General features: G+C 40.3%; 1 protein-coding gene and 1 long non-coding RNA gene across 13 annotated transcripts in view; one reads left to right on the top strand and one right to left on the bottom strand.

The window, feature by feature from the left end:
• The window catches only part of LOC139701564 (uncharacterized), a 39822-nt gene extending 31523 nt beyond the window's left edge, over positions 1–8299 (bottom strand). The window contains exon 1 of one of the 5 annotated variants that reach the window (XR_011704107.1): positions 8048–8299. This is a non-coding gene — a long non-coding RNA (uncharacterized lncRNA). Of the gene's footprint in view, positions 1–3220; positions 3297–3489; positions 3540–8047 lie in introns of those variants that run through there. The other 4 variants (XR_011704106.1, XR_011704108.1, XR_011704109.1 and 1 more) reach the window with 4 other exon arrangements.
• The window catches only part of Nfib (nuclear factor I B), a 230693-nt gene continuing 206238 nt past the window's right edge, over positions 3349–27803 (top strand). For 3 of the 8 annotated variants that reach the window (XM_027950588.3, XM_027950587.2, XM_071600651.1), the window contains exons 1-2: positions 10709–11897; positions 17843–18374. In XM_027950588.3, coding sequence (XP_027806389.1) covers positions 11868–11897; positions 17843–18374 — 562 coding nt within the window. In that variant the 5' untranslated portion in view covers positions 10709–11867. Of the gene's footprint in view, positions 3567–10708; positions 11898–17842; positions 18375–27803 lie in introns of those variants that run through there. The other 5 variants (XM_027950590.3, XM_071600653.1, XM_071600652.1 and 2 more) reach the window with 3 other exon arrangements.

Here is a 27803-nt window from a genome sequence, read left to right as displayed (position 1 = left end):
CCTTTTAGAAATAATTATATAGTGATTATTCTCAGAGATAAACACATGCAGATGTTGCTAGTACATTAAAAAAAATTCTTAATTTGAAGAAAACATACAGAAATTGCGTTACCAGTTAATTGACTTTAAGAAGAATCAGAAAATCTAAAGTGTGAATGTACTTGCAAAGCTTCCGGTACGTTCTATGTAATGAATTGTGCCTACAACTTTAGGCAGAAAAAATACTCTTTTTAAAAAACTGGAATCACTTCAGTTAAATGTGCCTAAGGTCCAAAATGCTTAAGTAGTGTTGGATAGTGCTTATATTAAAAAATGAATCATTACTTATAATTTCTAACAAAAGATGAGTATAAAAAGATATTAGACCTTTATTATATTCTTGGAAACATTTTTAACAAAGATCATTTCAATTTAAAAAGAAGTGCCTATTTGAAAACATTCCCTAATTTCTACATATTTATTTATATCACAAAATATGAAAACCAGAAAATCAGCTGACGTTGTAGATTAAAAGATGAAGATTATTCACCAATTAAAAATTTAGAAGCAACAATATGTTGAGGTGACTATGAATTAGCAAGACAGATTCCTATAAAGACATTCTTTAAAAATCCTTCTCCTTATTTCATAAACCTTAACTATCATATATGATATGTGTACATATTTGACAGAAGAGTGCTCAGTAGAGGAGTAAGCATTCTTATAAGCTTTACATGTCAAAAGAAACAAATAGCATGCAAATAGAAAAAAATAATCAAGAAAGCGGGAACATGACATGCAATGGTACACTTTATTTCTAAATATGCTTGGGAAGAGATCTGTTGACAGGTGACCCAAACCCTAGATTCCTCCAAGTCTTCATGAGAATGGAGGAAATTCTTTCCTTTTCCCTTCTCTATTCCTTTTCTCATTAAAGAAAAAAAAAAAGATACTTCCTAAACAAAATAAGGTTATTTTAAAAATGGCATTTCTTCTTTGCATAAAATAGACACTGAGAAGCACTGGTAATTCTACTATAGATTTCAAACAATAATAACAGATTTTCTGTGGAACACTTAAAGAAGTATTAGTATTTGGTAATGCTGGTCATGAAAACACTTCCCCTACCCTAAATAATCTTTATTATTTACTGCATTGAATTTTCATATTTTATATTTGGCTCCCTAGTCCTAAATGTGATTTATTTGACCATAAAACTGTTAGGAAATCCTAGAATAAAAACATATCTATTTGTTACCCACTTAAATTGACTGCCTGGGTAGACTGAATTATAGCTACATTGGCTAGGTGGTTAAAAATTACTTAACTTTGAGCAAGATAGAAATCATAAACTAATTTTCCTACAAAGTTATAACTGAGTGTGGAGGTGAAAATATTTGTATATTCCATCCTCCTCTCCAAATATTCATCTCCGTTCCCACAGCTACATGACTTTATAGATATATACAGGGTTTTTTTTTGTTTGTTTGTTTGTTTTTTAAGGAAATTGGACAATGTTAAACTTGCAGCTTAACAACCTATCTTTTAAACTGTGCATTTTCTAAAGTCTAGTTGGGTCAATCCATTTTTAGGACTGAAAATCTTACTCATGATTGAAAATGTCATTTAAAATAGGTATGTACATATGCATGTACAAACATTTATATAATGTGTCTACATGTATGAGGTTTTTTTTTTTCTTTTTTTGGTAATGAGGCCAAATGTCTTCCTTGTTTTTTAATGTGTAGAGTAGGAATTAAGAATCTGAACAATGTTGTTTAAGTTCTCTAAGACTTCGAGAGTAAACATAATTGGGATTAAAATACTGACATGTTCACATTCAGTAGGGAGGTAAGAACAATTCATTGGGAGTTATTCCGGTCTCATTGGTAATCACATAATTGAACAGGGTTTTTAGAGGATATTTGAAGCTATTGTTGTCTGTTGTGCAATTACATAATTAGTCAAGATCTCTGTAATAAAATCTTTTCTAAACACATGTGGGCTAGTATTAAGTAAATTTAGGGCTAGTGTTATATTTTTACTTTTAATACTTTAACTTTTAAAGCAGAATTACACAACAGCTTAACCGGTAAGCATTATTTTGCCACAAAACTACAGATCCTTAATGATTGGATTACTTTAGAACTAAGCAAAAACAAACAAACAAACAAAAAACAAAAAGTAAAAAACCCTCAACGTATAAACTAATTAAAACTGCTATATTAGTGAACGTTAACTCACTATCAAATCTCTAGAGTGCTCACTTCTGGAGACTTCTGTGTATTTCTTTGGTGCTGCTTGTTTCTTCCACCAACCCATAAATTACTGACGAATTTTTTGACATTCACATGGATGCATAGAAACAGAAAGTCAAAGTGCCCTCTTTCTGGTGGTTTGCTTTAATGATAACACTACGCAGTGAGGAACATTTCAAGACTCCTTTTACAGGAAAACAAACGTGGCCTGGCGACGTTGAACCCAGCGACGTGGCGGGAAGTAGGGAAGCAACAGCAATTCTGAACCTTTAGCATTATTATTGGTTTGGAGTCTTCACGCGGCTGTTCCGCCGGCTTCCCCCTGCCGCGCGCCTGCGGAGGGGCCCCTTGGCCGCGGCGCACCGCAGACGCGCAGTCGGAGAGCACAAAGGCGCACCGAGCCGGGGCAGCCCCCAGACAGGCACGCCCTCGCCGCGCTCCTACCCCACCCGGCGACACAAAGACCAGGCTCCCTCCCAACACTCTCACCCACCCGCGAGGGGCGCCCGCGACGCGCAGGCCGCCACACCCACTCGGCCAGCTCCCGCCTCCCCGGCCGCGGGCGCCCTGATGAATATGCATCGCGGCGTGCCCGCCCCCGGCTCCTCCTTTCGGTTTCTTTCCCGCCGCCAGGCGGAAGCGAAGAGCCGCGCTTCCCGCGCGCCGGTACCGGCCGGGGCGGCCCGGGGCGGGCCGGGGCGGGGCGGATGGCGAGCTGGTGAAAGAGAAAGCCTGGGAGGTGGCAGCGGAGGATTCGGTTCGGGCGCGCAAGGGTGCGCTGCTGGGTGGCGGTTCCGGGGCAGCCCCGCCGCCGGCCAGGCCAACCTCAAGGCCGGGAAGGGGTGAACGCGCGACCCCGAGGCCGCGCCTGCCACATTTGTCCAGCGCAGCCCCCACCCCAGAGCAGCCCTGCTAAAACAACAATAAAACCCACCGAATACACGCGCACGCGCGCGCGCGCATACACAGACACACACACTCACACTGGACGACGTTCAAGTCAACTACGAGAAAGAGTCTTCTGCAAGTGAGAGGAGTAAAACTGGATATCCAGACTGAGGGACTGCCTGCTTTAGACTTGACTTTGACCTTCTTTTCTTCTTGGGCCAAGAATTGTGGCAGTGCAGAAAAAACAAACAAACAAAAAACCCAAGTCTTAAAAATTTAAGACTACTCCTGGATGAATTTTTAAAAAACAAACACACAAAAAGAGACACCAAAACAACCCTTGAGAAAATCCACAAATCTGTACCTGAGACACGTGAAGTCAGCGACCCTGGGTTGTTACAGACTCAAGATCTCTTTTATTTAGTGCAATACAGTGCGATGGTATGTGACTTTGAAACGATGGGTTTTTTATTTTCTTGTCTTGTTCGTCCTTTCCACTACTTCCCACCCTAGGCAGATTTTATTTCCTGCTTGTGCATTGTAAAGTGAAGTTTTACCCCTTTCCTAAGTGACATTTCTGCTTTGTAGGGTGAGCTGTAGTGCTGGATTTCCAGAACCAGTGCAAATATGTATTATTTTCAAAGCGTTGGTAACTTTAGTACATGCGACACACTTTTATGGCGGGAAGCGTTGGAATCTAAACAGTGCAGAATCTAGTATTTTTCCCTTTTTAACTCCCTACTTTCTACACTTCTCCCCTCAGTGTTGGGAATAAACATTACTATACAAATACTTAAGTTGCACCTTGTAACCCATTCCATTTCTTGAAGTGTTTTTTTCTTCATTTTAAGGTACAACTTTGTTACATATTTTCATTTGAAAATACATTAGTTTAAGTGAGGGAAGTACTGTTTAGCTGATTGGTATGTTGGAGTTTTAAAAATTGGTGTTCCTTTCTCAAAGTTGCTGCACGTAATTATTAGACTTCCTTCCACCAGGTTCCCCTTAAAACAATTATGATGAACCCCCCCCCCCCCTTAATATTTCTTATTCTCACCCCTCTGTTTTTGCTCCAGGATTTCTTTCACTCTGCCTAAATTTGTGTGGGTCTGTGTGTCTGCCTTCTCCCTTGTCCTCTCTTCACCAGTGTGTCTGGGACACATTTTAATGCACAATATCCCATCCATTAAGTTGTGGCTGAATGCGAAGTGTGTGAGGATTTGGCAGCTTTCAGGTCGAAGGGGGCGGGGAAGCCAGTGTCGACTTTGACACAAGAAGCCGAAGTGGCGTGATTGGAATTATTATTAGGGCTGTGAACATGGCCATCTTCTCCTGGTTGGAAGAACTGCCATTGAACTTGAGACAGGACAGACAAGATCTCCAAGTCCCCCCCCCCCCCCCCAGTACAGTAGCTGGCAGCGAAAAGGCGCCAAAATACACAAGATTAACTCTGACTTTCCTTGAACAGATCCTATAGCACCATCCTTTGTAACTTTAACTTCCAATAGGCGGGAAAAAGTTAACTTTTGAACCCATACTTTAACAGACATTTAAATCAGCTTTAAAATGGAATAAGTCCAGAAAGTCATACGTGCATGCTTATGTGGTTAGTGAAGAATGCACGTGTAAATAAGCTGGGTGCATGTGTGTATGTGACTGAGGAGTTCAAGATTTAATCAGAATCAGAATTAGTGTGACTTTCCAGTGCATTTACTGTCGGGGGAAGAGCACTGTGAGACAAATAAGCTGACCTTTAAGCAGCCTAAGTAAAAACTGCAAAGAGTTGTGAAACACAAAACGTTGTGGTTTCCAGTTTTACATTTGAGGTTTGATGTTTTCATTTAATGGTATGAGAGATGGAGAAAGCGCCAGTGCTGAAAAGTCCCTATTAAATCATATGTGGGCAGAGGTCAAGCACTCTAACTCACTGATACAATATACTACAGATCCCTGCCTAGTGATGGGGAACACAGGAAAAAGTGCTTGGGCAATAAAAGTATTAGAACGGTAATTATTGTCCGTGGTTGGGACTGCATTCTTGTGCACTGGGAAAGGTTTTTACTGGCCCTGATGAATTTTAAAGCCTAGTATTGTTGAAAGCTATTTTAATAGGAAATTGATTAGCTGAGTGTTTCATACAATAAATGGTGACAGATTCATTGTTTGATGTCCAAAATAAATTCCTTTTATTCTTTAGCAGAGATAGGCATTCATTTAATTTTAATATGATCAGACTGAGCAGCAGCATAATTTTGAGTGAATGTGATGTCACAAACATCTGTAACTTTGTTTTTGGAGTTTGTGGCATCACACAATTTGACAGTATTATTGCTTTGAAATTTATTAGCTTGTGCTGTTAAAATGTTTCAGATACATTCAGAGATAAGTTTACTGAACATATATTTTGTAAAGGCCCAGTTGTTTGTGTTTTCTCTTTGTAATTATGTAGTTTTTTCCTTAACTTTTAATTTGAAAGTTCAAATGCACAATTCTGTTGTTATGTGTTGTTTTGGTTTTGATATAAAATAGCAGCTTTCAAAGGAAGGACTAGATTAAGGAGTACAGAAAGTTTAAGTTGGTCTGTGATGCACTTTTTGTACTTAATCCAGAATGTCAGGACTACTTTTCCATTTTGGACAGAGTTTTCTAAATGTCTCTTTAAAAATGATCTGTTTTCACATGTCACAAAACACATTTGGATGGGTAACAAAAGTCAATTTATGTGTACAAATAAAATGTATAGTTTTACTTTAAACATTAGCTATTTTGAAAAGGGCAATACTGTAATTACAACTCTCTCAACATCAGCAGAGAAGGCACTGTTTGGTGTGTGAGACAGTGTATATAACCTTTGTAGTACTGTGAAGGAAGCAAGGCAACTATAACTGAGATTTTCAAAGTCTGAAATAAATCATGCAAAGGTTACAGGCCAACTGATGACTTTGTAATCCAGAGAGCAAATGTTTTTCACAGTTGGAAATCCCTGTAGATGAACTGGACTCATTTCAGTAGAGCAGTAGAAACCATATAACCCTAAATGGAGGAATCTGGCCCAGTCAGTGTTCAGATTCAGGTTTGTAATTTGTAAATGTGCCTGAGATGTAGATATACTTAGTGGGATTTTTTTTTTTTTTAAATAGTTGAGTACAGGCATTTCAGCAGCAACATTAACAGCATCATTTTTCTCATTTAGTTTTGTCCTCAGGGGAGACCAAACAGCTCTCAGAGGAGACGAAAAAAAGTCCAAGGTTATTTATTCATTTCAGTGAAAGGCAAAGGTCTGGAGTGGGGGTGGGGAAACTAACTGGTTGGGAATTCTCTAGTGGGGAGAAATTGCTACCCTAATTTGACAGTAGTAGTTTAAGGACTCTGAGAGCTGGGCATGATTTTGCAATTCCCATCAAGTGCAGGCAATTTCAGTACTTGTTGGTTGTTTATATATGCATTTTTGAGTGGATTTTGGTGTTGCTACTTGTGGATATAAATTTGTGTTTTTCCAGGCTATACATGTATGTTTTTAGTGGTTCATTCTGAAGAAAGATCCCTGGACATGGTATAATGGATACTTGGAGTTTTGCAGGCCTATTTTCTGGGGTCATGAGGTCATCTGTCTCTTTTGGATTAAGTTTTTAAATATTGATATTGGCTATGCAGCCAGGGCATGTGGAATTGTTGAACCACCACATGTAAGAGCTAAAAGATGAAAACAAAAACAAAAACAAAAACAAAACAAAAAAAAAAAAACAGTCATTGGGTGTATTAAAAATGACAGAGTTAGCTTTGTTCAGCTCCAAGAAACCTTATGTGAAGTTGCCCTGGTTTTGCAACCTATCCTACAGTTTCTTTACAAAGAAAAAAAAAAAAATCAAAAGGAAAACACTATATGGAGATACCTGAGATGTCAAACTTCTGTCTGGAGGTCAGTGAGTGAAAGGCTCAAACTTGGCAACAATGTTTATTTTTAAATATATAATTGGGTCCTGAAAAATCCAGTCACCTGAAGCACTGGCCTTCCTTTTAGAAACCAGTAAACTTTCTTTCAGAAAAGAAAGTTTTCTCCCCCATAAGATGGCAGGGAATAGATAACCTAGGGGAGAAATCCTTAGGATACTGACATATCAGATTTTCTTGAGGGAGCCATTTATCTCTTTCCTGCTCCTCAGCCAGGTTGGAGGATGAGTGAAAGTGGCCTAACAGTGTTTTAAGCTTTTTTTTTTTTTTTTTTTTTGGGGGGGGGGGGAGGATAAGAACAGAAATAGAGTTTGGAAGAGGTCAGTACCAAAGTTTGAGTGTTGGCCCATTCTGACACTGTCAGAAACTTTTGAGAGATACTTTAAAACCACTTTCAATTCCATGGCAGAGGCATGCTGGAAAAAAGGGAAAGTGAATAGAAAGCATGTACTTTCTCTTAGTTCCTCCTCTTCTACTTGGTATTTCTCAAATTAAAGGTGGTTGACAAGTGCTGAGAGACAACAGAGAAGCCAGGTGTCCCATGAACCCAAAGCTACCAGTCCATCAGTTACAGAAGACTCCCCTCTAGTGTTCTTCCTGAAAGGCCTGCAATGACTTTGGCATTGGCTGGACAAGAAGCAGTGCTGGTGGGGTGCGGGGTGGGTATCAGGCATCCTGACTGTGGCTTCAAGGCCTGAGAGTCAAAGCCATATATACTGAGCACCCCTTAAGACACCCTTCCAGGATGTCTCTTTGCTTACACTTCACTCCTTTCTGTTTTCCTCACCTCACCATTACTCCTTTCACATTTTCCTTCTTCTTGGAAACAAATCAAACCCCCAAACTACCAAGCATCCTCTATGGTCATCCATGTGTACTTAGCCATAAGTACTGTACAAAGTGGGGCATCTGAGATTTGAACCCGTAAGGGCTGGGCCTGGCAGCCCCCAGTTCTTCTCTCTGGGTCTTACCTGGGTCTGATGCTGCTTCTTGGCCCCTGGTGCTGCTGCAGCTTTTGTGACTTCTTCTGTATAATGGTTGTCAATTTTTCCTTTTCCTTTTTTAAGCTTGTGAGAAACTTTTGAATGCAACCTCATTTTGGTGGCAAAAAGGAAATAATTTGTTGGGAAGGGAAACTAGTAAGAGGAGGAGGGGTAGCAATGTCTGGAGATACTTGCCCAGGGCTCAGCACTGGGCCTCTTTTGCCAGGGGACAAGGCTGGTTCTGGGCTCTCTAGCTGAAAAGAGTGCTCTCTGGGTGCCAGAGTTTCACTGGGGGTGGTGTGGTGAGGAGAAAGGGAGGGAGGGAGAAGGGAGGGAGAGAGATGGGCACAGGATTTTTAAAGAGACCCCAAAATAATGGCTTCTGTTAGAGTCCAGGCATTCAAAGAGGTGTGTTCAAGGACATGAGTACATTCGTGCCAAGGGGAATGTCTTTTATGGTAAATTAACTCCAGTTAAATTGAATATTTGTTCAAAGGGAAACTCCAGTAGTTAAAGCTGGTATTATCAGTAGAGCTTCCCCACCCCCCTTCCCTCCAACCAACCCCCCCTCCCCCGCAGAATCTGGTGAGGGTGAGAAAAGGGATGCGATATAATGTGCAAAACAAAGTGATGCTTTGGGGTTGTTCGTCTTTTTCTTTTTAAATCTAAGATGAGGTTGCCTACAATTTGTGAGAGAGAAATGAGTATTTATTTGGATTAACCCCGACTGTCACCTCATTTCTTTCATCTATAAAGACTGTCAACTTTATCCCAGCTTTTCAAAAAGAAGAAATGACCGGCACAAAGGAAATTAACGTTGTCAGAACGCTGACTAGAGGATTTGCCTGCGCGGGGAGCGGGGAGGCTGTTCCCAGCGGCGCGTGCCCTAAAGGGTTAAGTCGCCCGAGTTCTTGTTCTCGCAGTTTCCTCGACTTTACCTGTCTCCTCCGACCCCCGGCCCTTCCCCGCAGCCTCCTCCACCCCACTCCCAGCGCCTTTCTTCTCCGGGCTCTCGGTTTACGGGGGCTGCAGCTGGTAGACTTGGCAAGCTCGCCTCATTAAGAGCGCTTTTTGAAAACGGACTGTGTTTGAGCATTTCCCTAATGAGGACAGGACGGGGTTAAAAAGTGACCATTTCATGGTTGACTTGAACCTGCCTACTTTTCTTGATGTGTCGTTGTGAAATGCTTGATGTGGATAACTCCCACTTGGTGAAGGAAAAAGTCACTGGTGCCTTCAGGTCCGCTGGGGGAGGGAAGAGGGGACGGTAGGCAGAAGCGGGAGACTCTGAAGGAGGAGAAAGTTGGGAAAAAATCGAGAGCGAGGAAGAGGGAAGGAGGCAGGGGGATCCGTGGTGAGCCTCGAAACACTTCCCCAGCACAGTTGAAAGAGGGGGCGGCCCCGCCTGGGGTTTGGGGCGGACTAGGCCCCTTTACAGCCCCCAGGGATAGACGCGGAGCCCCAGGCACTCACTTTTCCTTTCTCTATTGTCTGGGCAGTCTTTGATTCCACCACTTCCCCACCCACTCCAAGAGGAAAACCGGAATTTGGGGGGCGGTGTGTGTGTGTGTGTGTGTGTGTGTGTGTGTGTGTGTGTGAACGGGAGCTAGGCAAGCCGCTCCCTCAAAATCCCCGGAATCAAGTTCATTCACACGGGGCCTGCAGCTCGCGGCCGGGATGGGGGCGGGGCAGCGACGCGGGAGTGAGGCAGGCGCGGGCGCCCAGTGGCTTCGGGTGGGCAGCCTCTGGAGGGCTGCAGCCGCACACGCACCGCGCGCGCGCGCGCGCGCGCCCGTCCCGCAGCCCCGGGCGCGCCGCAGCCCCGCCCTGCCTGCACCCTGGCGGGGAAGGACCCGCTTTCCGCCCGCGCCCCGGGCCCTGGGGGGTGGGGATTGGGAAAAAGCCAGCCAGGCTGCTGTAGGAGGAGAGAGGAGCGGGGCGCTGGGAGGAGGAGGGAGCTGGAGGCGGCAGCGGCTCGGCGGGTCCTCCCGCTCCTAGCGTGGCCACGTGCACGCGGCACCCCCAGGGAAGGCGGCAAACCGCGGCAAGGCACCGCTTGGGTGTAGCTGTCCCGGGCGCGGTCGCCCGCTGGAGGGACCTCTCCCCGCTTCCTACCCGCGAACGAGGACTTCGGGTTGGGGGCCGGAGTCTGGGCGCCGTGTCCTCCACGTCCGCGCTGATGCGCCCCAACTATTTAAACCCAAGTTCGCTCAGGCGACTGCCTTCTCGGCCTCTCCCTCCTCCTCGTTTCAGCCGCGGGCTCAGTGGACCGCGCCCGCCCCGGGTGCAAGTGTCGGCACCCCAGCTCCGGCCCCGGGGCGGCCTGGGTGTGAGGGAATTTTCCATTCGTTTCTTTCTCGGGCCCAGACCGGTTCAGTCCTTCTCCCACTAGGATGTTCCCGCGGCTTAAAGAGTCCGCAGCGAGCGCCGAAATACCTCTCCTAGGGCGGGTTTTGGGGTGTGCGTATATGTGTGGTGGCATAGGAAGGGTGGCTGATTATATTTTTTGGGGGAAAAAAAGTCATAGTAGCGTTGCACCGGTATGATACCTTTAACAAGTGGGGGTGTGTGTGGAGAGAGCAAGAGAGAAGCAGGAGGAGGAGGAGGAAGGTGGGGGGCGGGGGGTGTGGAGAGGCTGGTGCAAAAGGAATGCGCGTTTGCAGGAGGAGGAGTAAAGCGATGATTGTGTAATTAAATAATAAAACAATCCTTAAGTCTGATTTGGAGAGAGCTCGAGCGGGGTCCAGAGGGTGGAACCGGTGAATTTTTCAACTTCCAAGTTTTGCAACGAGAGAAAGCAAGAGAGGGAGGGGAAAAAAGAGCCCAGAGCAGAAAAGAGAGGAGTTTGGAGCCGAGCGGGAAAGCGGGATTTATCGTTTGGGATTTTTCTGGAGATCCTTTCGATCCCCCTGGGCTGTGGGCAGCAGCAGCAACAGCAGCAGCCGCCTCCTCGCTCGGCCGGGTCAGACGTGGGGCGAGGCGGGCGGGCCGGCCGGCGGGCGGGCACTGAGGAGCCGGCGCGGGCGGCGGCGGCTGCAGCCGGGACCGCGCTCCGCAATACTCTTCCGCCCGGGAGATCTGCGCTCGCGCCCCCTCCCTCATCCAGGCCTCTCCCTTCTCCCCCACCCACCCCGCCCCCACCCGGCCCTCTCCCGCGCGCGCCCCGCCACCCGCGCGCACTCGCTCACGTTCCCCCTCGCGCACACACATGGTCGGCTCGCGGCAAAGTTTAGCCTGCGATCACCACTCCGCGATCCTGCCGCAGTGTTCGGGGCTGTAACCTTGAACTTTCCCAGCGCGGTGACACATTCTCCTCGCTCTCCCAGCCGCCCGCCCTCCTGCGCCCCCCTCCCCGCCTTTTTTAAAAAAGCATTTCACCATCCACCACCACCCCAATCCAACCCACACCGAACCTTCGCGCACCCCAAACCCCCAACAACAACAACAACAACAACAACAACAACTGAAAAACAGAAAACAAATCCCCAAACCCAGGCGAAAAGCAGCTAACACCGGCGGCGGCGGCGGCAGAGGCCTCGGCGAGCACGGCCAGCGCGCTCGGACTGCAAGAGGGTTAAAAGTGTAGATTGGATTTCACCCCGGGAAATCTAGCACGCCGAGTGAACTTGAATCTTTGGCTATTTAAGGAGGACTGGGTTTGTTGTGAAGTTGCGGTGATCCAGCGCAGAGCCCCGTCCTGATTGATCGCATCGCGGGGCTCAGATGACTGTAAAATGAATAGATGAAATTCTTGCTTCTCGAAGATTTTCTTGGGCATCTCCGGGAAAGTGCGTTTTAAGGCGAAGTCATGATGTATTCTCCCATCTGTCTCACTCAGGTACATGTCTCGATCACTTTCTCGAGCTTTCTCTGGCCCCAGACGCCTTTGTTTTGTTTTCTTGCTTTCGTCCTGCGGACAATTAACGGCTTTAGTTAACCTCCGCACATCCCAGTCCCTCCGAGAAGTGGCGGCAGGCTTTGCGGGACGGCGTGGGAGCCGGCGCAAGGCCCCTCGCCCACGGCCGCTGCGCACGCCCAGCTCCTCGCCCTGGGCACCGAGAGCGGGCGCCAGGGCCGGGCAAGGCTGTCTGGGGTGGGCAGGGCCGAGGCCAGCTTGCGCGAGCCCCTACGCGGCCCCCCAAGTGCCGGCTGTGGCACGGTACCCCTGCCCAGGGTGTCTGCCGCTCTTTCGGCCGCTTGCGCTCAGAGGCGGACTCGGTCTTTAGAGAAGCTTTAGGGGGGAACTGAGCTCTTAAAAAACAGCCAGTGAACTTGGGCGAGGGGACTCCAGCACGAGTCTGTGTGGGCGCCTCTGGACTCTGCTGCAGGCTGTGGGCGGGCGACGAAGCGAGTCCGAAGTTGTGGTCCGGGGACCCATTCCTTTGCTTTATTTGGGACCTAAAATCCTGGTCCATAGTGACCCGCACTTGGGACTTCCAGCGACCATAGCACAAAGGCGGTCTTTACATTGGCATGGGTTTAGTGGGTTGTGGTGAATCTTAGGGACTTTTAGGACATGTTCATTTTGTGGAGACCTGTTCGTTTGACGATATTTGGGCGTAGTTCGTAAGGCATAAAGTAATGCTTGAAAAGTAAGGTCATTTTAATTTTTTTACTTTGAAAATTATCCTAAGACTTTAGGAACAATGTTATGAAATAAAACACTGGCTTTATACTTTTTTTTTTTAAAGACACAATTTATATCATTTTCAACCAGGCGGTTAAATGAAAAAGTGAGGAGACTGAACAGGCTTACCTGGGCGCAGTTTTCATCCTTGCCTAGCGAACTAAGCAACTGATAAAGTAATTAAATAGCTTTGCCCAGAATTGTTATTTGAAGCAATATTTTAAGTCTTTAAAGGTATAGAACAATTTACTTTTAGGAGTATTTGTCATGATTAGTAACAGAACTATCATCTTTGACATTGGCATAAAAACTAAACAGCTAAAGAAGTGTTGGCTAGTTTTGAGTGTGTTAAAAAATTTAAAACATCTAAAATCACGATGAAGCATTTTAAAAATGGACAAATAATTAAGATTTCAATTGTATGACAATTAGAAGCCATTGTGATTCAAAAGGACTGAGGCATTCATAAATTGTGAATGAAGATGAAAACAATGATAAGGCTTATTCAGTGATTGGATACAGTCCTGTAGCTTTTTGGCTGACACATTTTTTATTGTTTATATTTTGTTTGGCATCTGAGTATGATTAACTTAGATATGGCTATTTTAAGCAAGTAAACGTGCACTTTAATTTAACAAAACTGGAAAAATGGGTTGCTGAGTTATTTGTATTTTAAAAGCTATCAATGATTATATCCAACAAATATGATGAAACTGTTTCAGGTATAATGTATTGCCCTTAGTTGTAAAAGTTACCTTTAATAGTACACAACAGCAGGAATTTTTCCCTCTTTCTGGTAAACTACATCCATTTGTATTATTTTTCCATTGGGATGAAATATAACAAATCAAAGTAAGCTTTTCACTTACAAAGTTCTGCATCACATTCTCACCTAAATAATTGTCTTTTTTGTATTTATATTTTCCAATATTGGCTTTTTAAAAAAACACTCCTAGTGATCACATTGCATTTTTAGTCTCCCCTACATATGTATAGAAAAGTGACTGGTTTTATCTCAATTTGCTAAGTTAAAAATAATATTTCAGCATCCTGACATATGGAGTGTTCGGAGCATATACAGCATAGTTGTTCAGCTATCACATTAGTATTCAAGGATATACACTTACCGACACTAATTCATGATGACTAATATTCTCTATATTTTAATAATATAAATGAGTTGATGTATTAAAATTGGAGATTTAGGGCCTATACTAGAGAAGAAATTTTAGCTCTAGAATTCTCATTTAACTAATCTCAGTGTGACTGTTTAGGTAATGTAAGGTATTGCAAAAGTGAGGACACATTAATAGTGTTACTTTTGTATCAGATCTGTAGCTTAATTTTGTATTGTAAAGAGCCTTATAGCTGAAGCACAACATGTTTTAGGAAGTGCAAATACAAAATAAAGTAACATTCTTAATGTGTTGAAAACTTTCAAAAAGTATCTCAGTTGTTGCAATAAAGTATTTAGGTTTTAGAAAAAAAAAATTTACAAGGAGTGATCATTAAAGTTTTTGATATTTAGCAAAATGGTATGCAGAGTGTCAGTACGTCAGTAGAAATCAGCATATATACATTAGTATAAATCAGATGTAAAAGGAAAATTATGACTTATCATATGATTTAATATTTACTTTTTCCAAATATAAACTCTCAATAGTATAACTTTTAATGGGCATAATGAAATTGAGTATTTTTTCTTTCATTGTCATTCCAATTCTTTAGGTACTCCCCCCCCCCCATGATTAATTATTATATAATGATGATGCTTCAAGAACACCTAGTAGTTACTTTTCCACCACTATATTGGTCTAATTTTCTACCCTTTTGTGGAAACCATTGTTTTTTCTATGAAGAAAAATAAATATGCCTAGTCAAATTAGATTGTTTATATTTGAAATTTGTAACTTGGTTACTTATCAATTTAGACTAACTAAAGGAAGTTTTATAAGAGAAAGGATTACTGAATGTCAATGTATTTTAGTAAAAATTCTGAAAGAGCAAGCTTGCAAGTTACCTTAACATAGAACCTTTAGATCTTAAATCATTTACATGTGTTGATTTTTTAAAAAATAATTTTTATAATTATTTAGTGTTATAATTATAACACTTTAGGACACATGAATACCTTAATTCCACCCCCCGCCCCCCCTTTGAATGAGGACAGTTACTCTGTACCATGTTCATGTCACTTACAATAGCTACTCAGGATTAGAAAACGATCACACTTGGGAGATGACATTTAGACATGTTAATGCAAAAATGTATGTGACATATAGCAAATCTCCACTTACAGTTTTTTTTTTTTTTTTTTTTTGGTGGTGGTGGGGTGTAGGTCTCCTTATCAAATAAGTGATTCACTTAAAAGGAATCCCTGTAATAGTGATGCCCTAAAAGATATTAATAAGGCAATTTGGTGGCCTGAGAAAGTTTTCTACTTGTACTTATCAGTAAAGAAACATGTACATTTTAAAACAATATTGGGTGTAACTGACAGCAAACACGATGAAACGTTAAAAACAATGTTTTGTGTGCATTGACTGAGAGTTTCCAAATTCAACCTTCAAATTTGCATTTTGGTTGTTTAAGATAACTTGTTAATATTTTGAGATTTATTTCACAATAGATGATGTTTACGGTTAAATACTGTAACTCAAACATATTTTTGATGTCTTTATAACAAAATGAAATGTCACTGAACATAGTACTTAAGGACATAGTACTTAAGTCGTACCAAATTGCATAATATCTGTTAAGAAAATATTGCATTTTGGGAAGCATGACAAGGGTAAAATGAAACAAAGCTCCCCCACGAACTCTTTACATTCTCAAATTTTTAGTTTATGAATGCATATATGCATGTTTTTTAGTTATATCAATAAATCATAGTAAAAGTCAGATCATAGGAAGTGAGTTCCCAAAGCACGTTTAAGTCCACATTTCCTTGACGAGGCTTTCCTTTTGCATATATTTTGAAGACGGATAAACAAAGTTTTTGTAGTTACAGTGAAAGCTGAAAGCATGGCATCAGAAAGTGTATGAAGATAGGGAGGTCTTATCATGGGCTGTGGTTGCTGTGAGCAGGGCTGCCTTCCCACACAAAGAACAGATTGTGGTTTAACTCTTTCCATGGCCTAGTTTAATGTGCTCACATAGTAACCGAATTGTTCAAATCTCCACTGGAAACTGCTGATCGGTTTAATGATTTCCTCTGTGGCATTGGGTTATGCCTCATGCTGTGATGTAATCATCTGCATTCTGTATTGTTATAAAATTTTGGTTCATACTTATTCTGCTGTAGGAACATTTTACGGCAATATGTTGGAACACTTGATAACTACATTATTGATTGAATGGGACATACCCCTGTTCTTTGGAACCACAAGCTATTAACATGTTGTAGTCTTTAGCCTTAAAGTTTTGAATTTTGGCTTAAAATGCATTTATAGCTATGTGGAATTTGGGGGGGACACCTTTGTTGGAGTGTCATTAGTTTATTTTTATCATCTTACCTAATGGAATTAGCCAGTCTGTTGGTTAAATAGAATTTATTCCATATAGTTCAGGGTGACTAACATGAGTATGTAAATTCTAACTTGGGATACAATCAGTTAGAGAAAGTTGTTCTGTGGTTGGCATGACAGTGTAGTCAATGTGATCAGAAAAATGGTCACAGTGAAAGTTCTCCTTTGCCTCAGATCTTGGCTTATTGCATATATACAGTGTGCACGCACAGGACGTTATGTTCTTTTTCTGAACAGCAATAGACCTAAGCTTGTAAGATAGGTTCTACCTAAGTCAGGAAGTAAGGAAACACTGACTATATTTGAAACTTGAAATATCTGTAGGTAGAGATGATTTGTCATACCTCACTGCTCCCTCCCTTAAAAAAAGGCTTGGATGAAACAGACAGGAATTTACCTAAAGGTGAATCACTGAAATCAAAAGATGTGTGCATTTGAGGATTCACAACAACGCATACGTGCACCGGAGTCCTATCCGATAATTCATCTTTGTGGCAAATGAATTGTATGGATTCCACAAAAGCAGTAACTGACCAGCCGTGCACTCCTGGTGTCCCCTGCCACAGCATACAGAGACACAAAGAATGTAAAGTTGGTGCCAAGTTGCCATTTTTCATTGTTCACCTCAGATTGATTTTTAAGGGGTTTAGAATAATTGCCATACTCATGTGATCAGTTAACAAATTAACTGACTCTGTGGGACTTCATATTCTATAGGAAAATACTGAAAGAACATTCATGTAATTTTTGTTTTCAACTTTAAAAACTTCTGTTTAAAAATGCAAGAGTGTGTGTCAGTGAGAGAGCATGAGAGACCGAGAGAAGGCGTGTTGTGTGTTGGGAGCTGGTGTTGGTGTTGTGGGGAGAGAATGCACTGCTCAAAGTATGGAAACCTTCTGTTCAGGACACTGATACCACAGGCTGTGTCCTTTGCCCACTTTCCCTCACTGTATACCGGTTTCTCTAGTTACCACTCTTGGAATGGTGCTGTTTCAGTGTTGGAATGTTGGACGTTTGATAAGAAAATGGATCAAGTTTAATGGCGCATGCTCTTTGTGCCACCAGCAGCCTCTTGCTGAGAGCATGCTCCAAAAGCGGGAACTGTGTGGCATTACACTGAGCATCTATATGCTTTGTGTTTCTGTGCCACAGAGAAGAGAAATGAACTGTGGCATCGCTCCTGCCTTCTGAACAGCTCTGCTCCGATTTAAAAAAAAAAAAATTCACTGTGTTCTTTGTAAAATGGTACTGCATAGTGTTAGTTGGTCAATCAAATGTTTAAATATTAAATTAGGTGCCAAGCACCTTGGTCGCATATGTTTTAAAGAATGTAGAATGCATGGCATTGGGGTGGGCATGAGGGGGATGGGGCCAGAGTGGAAATACAAAATAAAACCTTATTTTCTTTGTAGGAGGTAGAATCAACTTGTGAATTTTGGTGGAGAGGGGGCAGCTTGGCATTCTTTATTCTCTTCTTGTCCTGCTATTTTGATCATTTTAAATAAGAAAAGAATGCTATTTTCATGCATAACTTTTTGTACTGAATTGGGAATGCATTGTGGTCTTATTTTTTCAGCATTTAAAATTAAACTGACTATGCACCTCTTTTTTCCTCCCTGTCTTCTGCAGGATGAATTTCACCCATTCATCGAGGCACTTCTTCCACATGTCCGTGCAATCGCCTATACTTGGTTCAACCTGCAGGCTCGAAAACGCAAGTACTTTAAAAAGCATGAGAAGCGAATGTCAAAGGATGAAGAAAGAGCAGTCAAAGATGAGCTTCTCAGTGAAAAGCCTGAAATCAAACAGAAGTGGGCATCCAGGCTCCTGGCCAAACTACGCAAAGATATCCGCCAGGAGTACCGAGAGGACTTTGTGCTCACCGTGACTGGCAAGAAGCACCCGTGCTGTGTCTTATCCAATCCTGACCAGAAGGGTAAGATTAGGAGAATCGACTGCCTGCGACAGGCAGACAAAGTCTGGCGTCTGGATCTAGTCATGGTGATCCTGTTCAAAGGCATCCCTTTGGAAAGTACCGATGGAGAGCGGCTCATGAAATCCCCACATTGCACAAACCCAGCACTTTGTGTCCAGCCACATCATATCACAGTATCAGTTAAGGAGCTTGATTTGTTTTTGGCATACTACGTGCAGGAGCAAGGTAGGAGCAGATGATTCTTTCTTCTAGCATGGCAAACACTGTCCACAAACCTCGCTTACGGAATATCTGGCTTGGGTTAGATGGTCTTCGAGGTCCCTATATGTCCTCCGCCCTCTCTGGGTACAGTGGTATGCCCACTTCCATTCACATGTCCACTGCCATGTGTGAATCAAGTAAATAGACACGGAGCTTTCATACCTGGATAGGCTTGGGTGTTTAAAGACAGACCACAAAGGCATGCGTTTTTTTACACATGAGTAACACAGAGTAGTCTATAACATATAGTTTATTACACTTTACTTTCTATGCTAGGCTAGATTTCTTGTACCTAGTCATCTTTTCCCAATTTGGAAATGTAACTTTATTTATGAATAGTGAAACCGCTATTTAGTAATCTTTGTATTAGCCTCATAACTAACGAGGTTAGTGAAATTTGTTCAGAAATCTAGTGCTATTGGTACCAAAAATAGAATTAACATTTACTATTGTAAAATGCTTAAGATAGCCACTATCAAAGCATAATCTTTACATAGACCTAGATTTATTTGATTTTAATATTCCATCAACACCTACTTTTGATTATGCAATATTCGCTATAGATGTAATAAAATATTATTTTTTGTGTAGAAGTGTATAATATTTTTCCAGAGTGACTTGGGAACACTTTATATTGTTAGTTTAATTGAATGTAAATTCATAAAACTTACAAAGGAGAGAAGTTACAGCCTTCCTTAAGGAACATTATAGGACAAAAACAGAAAGTGGACTGGTTACACTGGTTTAAAATAAATCTCAAAAAGAATGTAGAAACCGCATACCATACCTATGTTTTTAAAAACCCTATAAAGAGTTATAAATGTTGCCTCTACAATTCCAGATAGGTGATATTGCTTTTGAGTATTTTTTTGGTTAATGAAATATGTTTCCTTATTATTTTTACTTTTTTAGAGACATTTTCCTTAAGTAGGTGAGAATTTCTTTTCTTCAAGTCAGTGTGTCAAGATATAGATGTCTTTGCATTAATAACAGTCCATAGTAAAATGTCATTTAAAAAAGCAGCATACCAAAAGTGGCCTGAAGTTTGAGCTGCCACAGATGGTGGGTCATTTCCGAACTTGGCCTGGTGGGAGAGAAAATGGCCTGCAGATAGCCAGGTGGCAGACAGTTATATGATGGTGTTACATAAATGTGGGATTTAATAAATTGCTGTGTCCTTTATTATCATCCTAAAAAGTAAAATATAAAATTACTCTTTTGACTCAGAAATCTAGGTATTTACTAAATGCTTTTTGCCTGGTATTTCCTTCATATAGTTTTAGAAATATGTTGAAATGTCATTTAAAAATTTTTAGTCTGATTTTAAATAATGGTATTGGATATCACTCATTTGGAAATATTTTATTTTCTTTAAAAATAAAGTATTGCATTTACTATTTCCATGCATTTAAGAACTGAAGTCTGAATAATGATGGTTTGGGGAAAATATATTTTCATCTTGTGTGTCCTAAAATAAAAGCTCATTAACACATGACACTTAATTTGATTGACAGCTGTCTAGGAGGTGACATTTTTAAGGTGGGCTGTATATATGTGTTGGATTGACTATAAATGTGTTGTTACTATGTTGTGAAAATTATGGCTGGAAGTAAAGTTTTAAAAAGTGGGTCATGTAACTTTTTAATACATAGAGAGAAGATTTCCAACCACCTCACTGCTGCTCACATTTTAACTAGCTTGAAGGCTAGTCCTTGAGGTGTGTATTCATGCATATTTACTCCTGGGGCAAGCAGCCAACTCTCTTAGTTTTGATGAACTGACAATAAAGATCGTATCCTTTGGATTTGTGAAGATAGATTGAAAAAAGAAAAAAATGCATAAATGCCTTCTGCATTGTACCATTGCTCATGATAATTATAAAGTTTTAAACAACTCTTGGAGACCATATTTTCAGATAAAATGTTGATTTTGTTGTTGTTTCAGCATTCTCTCTTGTAAGAACCTTTTATCATTTTACCCTGTGTATCTAATAATGTGTATCCTCTGCTACCTGCCCCTGCATGATTTCGTCTTAACATCTGGTGAATCTTTCTTGGAAAAAGTCACATCAGGGTGCTTTTGTGTTTTCTCTTTTTCCAAATTTATATCTTTTTCTTTGTCAAGTGTAGGTTAATTATGTCATTTCGCAGTGCAATTGATTAAAGAAGGCAGGTTTTAAAAGTAAGTGTGTAGTCAATCAGAGAGCCACGTATATCATGACTTTTTATTTCTCTTCTAAGTACATGAAAACCTACCTAAGTCTGTTTTATAAATTAGGTGAAGAAGTATAAGAAGAAAAACATGAAAGAAAAATCAGAGAGGAAAAATGCAATGTTTGGAGCAGAAAGAGCAGCAAAATTACCTTACCCCCTTTTCTCTCTCTCCACTTCTAAAGGACTAGGAGAAAAACATGAGAAAGAACAGGGAGAATGCCAAAGATGGTTGCCACTGCCACCAGGATTGGCATCAGACCCTCTTTGTTTAGCTCAGGATGCCTGTGATTTGTTAGTTGGCATCCGCATTGCAGTGTGGAGTGATGTTACAATATATTGACAATTTCCAGATCTAGAAATGTCAATAGTCCTCTTGGTTATTTATACAAGATCACATTCTGCATCTCTTCTGGAAGATGAAATAAAGACCAATATAATAAAGTTCCATTGTTGACCAACTTCCCATGCTTTTCTTTCTTCCTCTTTCTCTTTTGGTTCAACCCACACTTTTTTTTTCCCTTCTTCATGCCCAGCAGCCTCATCTTTTCTGAAATATGGAAAGAGTTACTAGAGCTTTGACACAAGCTATAATGCTACATCTGCATCTGATATGGTTTTGGGGAAAATTTATAAATTTTGAAATCATTTCTGATATATAGTTTAATAGGCTTTTACATCACAGGGCGGTATTTTCTTTAAAGCTCAATGTCTTTGTTATTCAGCTTCTTCTATGCATATAGTCCGGTTGACCCGCAATTCAGTCCATTTTACTATTTCTTTACATTAGTAAAGGGTCATGTTTAATATAGCTGTTTGTAAAATTACATGCTCCCCCATTTTACCTAAAATGTACACATCACCTGGGAATAACTGTGTTTAAATCCATAAAATCATTTGATGTTATTGATTCAGAGGGCTGCGCTTCGGCTGTTTCGTTGCTACAAGAACCGCCATTTTGTTTGTGAAGTGCCAGGCGAGAGGGAAAAAAAAGGCAGACACTGTGTTTGATGCCAATAATGGTTGCCAGTGGCACCGAGGTTGGCATCAGACCCTCTTTGTCTAGTTGCTGAATGCCTTTGATTCGTTGGTTGGCATCCGCATTGCAGTGGGCACACTGGAAAGTTTTTGACAATCCCTGAATGAAAGCTGCTTGCTTGTTTGCTGCAGCAAACCTTAGCTAATATAAAACCCTTCCTTTTTTTTTTAAGTTTTTTTTTTCTTTCTAAGATTGTGACATATTAAAGGAAAAATAGCTCTAAAGTATCGTCCATTTTCCCAAAGATATTAGAGATGTCCAGTGATTCTTGGGCAGGTGGTACCTATTTCCCCATATTGTCTTTGTTATTGCATTCATGAAAGCAAAGCAAAACAAAACAAAACAAAACCCAGGCAATCCTTGCACAACATACCTTCCTGGGACATAGTGTCCTGTAAGATGTGGGGTACACTATGGCAAGTGTATGGATGATACGCTGAACTTAGTGGGGTATGATGCATCCATTATGACTGACTGTTGCTTTTCAATCACATCACTTCTTATTTCTTATGCAATTTCTAATTCCCTCAGTTTCCACACTTCCAAGTTTTATAGAAACATGTTGAGAGGACCTTACTTTCTTTCTGTTTGGTAATGTAAAATAGTGTGAATGTGGAAAAAAAGGAAAGAAAAAGAAAGAAAACCTTAATGGGGGTAACCTACATGTTAAGGTCTGGTATAAATCAGTCATTCCTGAATTTTTCAATTATGCATCAAATGTTACCAAATTCTCAGTGCACAATTCTGCATACCTGGACAAACAACCAAAAGGCTAAAATAATTTTGGTTGAAGTTTCCTAGATAGTTAACATTAATATTGCTTCCCAGTTAACCACCATTATCTCGTTAATTAATAAGAAGGATTAGCAGTTCTACCCAAAGGGCTGCACAGAAGGAAGTCTGGCCTATGGGAGGCTTGAGTCGCCAGACTGTGTCCTGTCTGAAGAGAAGAGAGGCGGGGGTGTTGGTGGGGGCGACTGGGCTTTCTCTGAGGCAGGGAAGGGTTTTGAAGACAGAGAGAGGTCACAACATACCAAGAGGTTTAAAGATCTCAAGAGATAGTAACTGTTGTCATGAATTTAACAGATTAGAGTTTAAACCAAGTCAGCTAAGTGATTTTTGGACTGTACTTTGCACTCTTATTAAACATGTTTTGGAGAGCTGCACAGAGTTCAGCAACCTCATTGCTATCATGAACAAGTAGTTTCCTTTAGCCTTGTTGAACTTTTAAAATTGGGATCCGTCTTTGGCAACTTTTGTTTTATTGTTAAATGTTAAATAATTGAGGTATGCATCGAAGTTGTGAAAAATGTGACTTGTTTACAGGCGAAATTGTAATCATTGTTTTTGAAATAGAACCCTTCCTGGTTGTCACATGTCATTAGTGAGGAAGCAAATGCTAAGAATTATTTTCCTCCTTTAGTAACTGGGTTTCAGAATCCTTTTTTGGTAACAATTATTTCTTTATGAAAAGCTTAAGTAGATAATTGTTTGCAAGTTGACAGCACATTTTAACATTTTAATAAATTTCACTTCATTTGCAGGTATTTCCCATTAAGGGGAAAAATAAGCTTTCATAACTTGTTAAAATGAGGTTGCTCTGCAGGACAATTTGGTGTGCTTGCACTATGAAATGCTCAGAGAGCATGAAGTTTGTGTGTAGGAGAAATACTTGGTATGCGTGTTTGGTTTAGGGGAACCCTGTTAAGTTTTCCCATCTAGCACCCTGTCCTTGAGTGAACTCGTGAACTCCAGTGCACATTTGTTTGCATTCTTGCTTATACACAATTCAGAAGATAAAGAAGGGCTCTTATTGGCATGTCTTGCTCCTTGGCTTAATGAGACCTTTGTGGGAACATATATTGTGAGATAAGATTCTTAGCAGTTTTCTCACTGATAAGAAGAAAACAGAATCCAAGGGGCCAGAAGTTCACTGTTTCTGCCATGATGACCCTGACACAAGATAGCTTTGCCAGTCAACTCAAGAGTTAAATGCTGAGGCCCTGGTTGCCAGCTGGGAAAGCTTGGCATCTGTGTTCTGATATGGCAAACTAAGCTCTTGCATTGCTGCTAATATGATCTCATTTTTCAAAGGGAAGTGGAGGGGTGGGGGAGGGAGAGAGTGAGCAAGTTCATTTGTTACAATAATTATGATTTTTAAATGTTTAAAACAACAGTTAGTGTACTATTTTGTAGCGGCATCAAAGGTTGATAAGATATCCTATTGATAGCATTAGGCATCTTTCTTCATCATATGCCCTCCCCTTATATACACAACATTACATTTTGAAATAAAAAATATTTATCTAGATTTTGTGTGTTTGGATTTGCAAATGTACTATGCTGTGTCTCTTGTGTGGTAAAATAACTCCAAATAACTCCATATACGTGAGAACCGAAATCATATTCATCGTTCAAGAATAATGGTAATTTTGCAACAGCTGGAGATGATGGTTGCGGTTTCCCAAGGGGTGACTACCTGTTTGATACAGTTAAAGTGTGTGTGCCATGAGGCTTAGGGTTGGACAGGAGCTCTTTATAGAGGCCAACTATTGCCACTGGTTTAGTTCTTAAGTTTCTGTTTTCTAGAGTGGTATATAATAAACACATCCAAACAGAAGTAATATAGATTTGTAAAAGATTTACTAGGATTTTAAAAACTTGTTTAGTTGTTTTTCCCTAAATTTGGAACTTAGGAGGAAGCTGCCAAACGGAAATTAAAGTTCTAATCTCCATTAACTTTTTCCTTTTGAACTTGGCACTCTAATATGAAACAACCACCCAAGATATTCAATTTAGTGAGGTCTTTCTCTTCATAAGCATTCATCTTGTTAGGTTAAACTGAAAAGTCTGCCAGTAGGCTTGAAAAAAAAAAAAATCCTGATTTGTTTTCGGACACTCCTGTTGCCATCTTTGCTGACCTGTTAGAATTTCAGCACCTGAAGAGCGAGAGACCCAAAGGGAGCCTGAGTCAGAATTCTCTGGAATTCTTAAGAACTGAGATAAATTGGTTTTCTTTTCTGTCATCACAGTGACTTACATGATAACTGACTTTATAATCAAAGGACTAATTCTTGTTTTGTTTGTAGCTGAAGGTTTATAGAGAGTGGAAATAGCATATGAAATATTCATTACAATAGCTCATTATTGAATATCTGAAAATTATGGGCCAAAGCAACAGGGATTCCTTACTCTGAAACTAGGTTTTGGGTAAATACTTCTCTTTAGTTCATGAAAGAGTAGCATTTCTGGTTTGAAGCTGATGAGAGTTAAATGTGTGGCAGTTGAGTTTTTCAGTGTATATAGTACGTTGGAGCAAATGATTAGCCAGCATAATGTTCAAAGCAAGTTTTCCACCCCCCTCCATCCTTGTGGAGGAGGAATAATTTTAGAAATCTCAAGGACCAGTGGTTATGGGATCGGAAACTCGAGTCATTACAGCAGCATACCTCAGAGCCAAGCATAGCAAGAGGGGACGCTTCCTCTTGATCATGCTCACTTTTCTGTGGCAGTGAAGTTCGTTGTCTCAGATGAAAGTACATTCTTAGGTCCCTGAACCCTGATTATGAGATGTGGTTAATCTAACTGAATTCAATTGTTGGGATTTGGGATAGAGAATAAATTTTCGAGTTGCAGAGAACTTTCAAAAACTCAAGATTGTGTACTAAGAAGTGAGTCTGTGGGATTAGTGTGTATTGACCAAACGGTGCAGGACGTGAGAGTGATGGAACTTGAATGGTTATGCTTTTTGGTTGCTCCATTACTCAGAAAATTGGAAGAAATGGCTACCAATTAACCAATGAGGTGGGAAGACGTTTAGGCTGAATTGAAGACTATGCATATGTTTAAGAAAAATCCTCAAAATTTAAATGAAGCAATATTTTAAGAAGAGAAAGCAAACAGTTCATGTGCATAAATATACTGTTTATAATAAAACACACAGACATACATTTTCTGTTTATGATGATAATTTAAACAGGACTGCATTGATGAATCACAGTCAAATTAAAGAACTCTGAATAAAGACTATATAATTGAAAATATGGGGTGATGGATGAAGTAATTTTACTAGCTGAAAGTTGCCTGGAGGTTGTATATTTTCAGAATCCCATTTTAGGGCAGTTCAGAGCCTGTAGTAAGTTATTGATGAAGCACAAATTAGTTGAAATAAAATTTGTTTAAACAAGTACAAAATAAAGTAAGAATTGCCTTTGAGGAAAAAAAGTCTTTAATGCTAAATAGTTGTTTTAAAATTCTAGTTAGCTTTAAGTATTTCTCAAGGTGGGAAATAGAATAAATATTACTCATTGACTTCTAAAATACATATATATCCCATAAAACTACATAAAAGCATTTAACAAACACCAGTTAATATTCAGTGACAGTAATATATATTCTGATAATATAATAAAGGTAAAGATTTAAAAAAAAACCCTAATTTTCTGTACACATTGAAAAAAGTGCATGCAGAAATGTATTCGTGTTATCAATGAATGTAAATTCATAGGACAAAATCTAGTCATAAGTACAGATGTTAAAAAAGTTATTTGAAATAGTGCATATTCTGTAATTCATATAAGGAGGGGGTTATATTTATGCCTATGTTAATAACATGAGAATGTCAATATGAAGTCTATACCCTTCTACTAGCCAATTCTAAAGTGTGAAAAATGTTCTTGCTTTGGACAACTTGTATTTTATTATTCTGACATCTGCAGTTTCTGGATGGATTACCTTAAATTTGCTATGCTATGTTAAAAGCCTTGTTTTATGAGGTCGGTCTCAGCTTCTGGCCTTGGTGTCAGGAACCCTGCTACGTGATGCAACTTGCCTTGTTAGGTTTAATTGACCAAAGCTGATGTGTTAAAACAATTCATTTGTGCTGTAACTTATGCCCTGGCTAAGTTGCTACCTGAATCCCTTGACCTTGACTTGTCTGGGTCATGGAATGGCTGCAAGCTGTTTGACCTTTCTATTGTGTAGTAATGTCACTGTTTCCTCTTATTCTTTTATGGTAATAGCTGACAAAAAGGCCCCAGCCCATACTTTACACACCATTGGATTCAAGGCGTCCCTCTCAGCAGCTATGTCTTCTGTTTGACATGGTCTGGCTGTAGAAGTGAATTTCTTTTGTTTGCTGACAGTGATGGGGACAAATTTGAAGCACTCCTTGCTACAAGAGGTGGGGGATAGTATTCTGGAATTTGGAGGGCTTTGGATTGATTCTGCTTAGATTTTCGATGTCTGTGTTTTATGATGATACATATCACAATTTCCTATTCCCCACTCCTCTGAGGTTGACTTTTCAGCCTTTTATATTTATGGTTTCCCTAACAATTACTTTTCAGCATTTTCAGTTGTTATAATAAAAATATTTTACTGACATTATATAGGGCTAAAGTGGCAAATTTATTTATACATTTGGTTGCTAATGTATAAGTCCTAAAACAACCGATTTTGAAACTTCACACTATAAATCTTTGCCCGGTATTGGAAAAAATGTATACACTAAACATGCAGGATAAAAACAAGACTATTTAAACATGAGAGTAATCTGGTAACTAATGTATATTATCTTATAATTTATATTATAGTTTAAGGGAAACCTTTAAATAGCTAAATTTCATGAAATAGTAGCAAACCATTAGTAAATATGAAGATTTTATTTCAGTGGGCCCTTTGCCAGTATGTAAGATTAACTATTCCAATGAATATAAAATTGTTTTTCTACTTTTCATGAAAACTTCATGTGCAGAAATAGAGAATTTTACCTCCATTCTCTTCTAAAGCAGTGAAATAATTTTATTTTTAAAATATTGGAAATGTCTTCTAAAATGTTAAAACACAGATATTTTTATCCTACGAAACTTTTCTTTGCCAAATATGACATTATAGTTCATGATTTTTCCTATATTTGCCAGATTAAATATTTAAAATTCAAGCTGTTACATTTTATTTTTAAATTATTAGAGGAAAAAAGGAAGTTTAAGTTAGAATGTGCATTTCCTTCCTTGTACGTCGCATACTGTTTATACATGTGTGTGGATACACTGACAGATGAGGGACAATGTGGTACAGGCTCTAGACCTTGGGAATAGCTTAAGACTTCTTTATTCCCATTTTAAAAATATCTGCAAAGAGCAG

Source organism: Marmota flaviventris, chromosome 13 (assembly GCF_047511675.1).
Source record: "Marmota flaviventris isolate mMarFla1 chromosome 13, mMarFla1.hap1, whole genome shotgun sequence".
Classification (NCBI taxonomy): Eukaryota; Metazoa; Chordata; class Mammalia; order Rodentia; family Sciuridae; genus Marmota; species Marmota flaviventris.
This window is presented reverse-complemented; position numbering and strand designations above follow the sequence as displayed.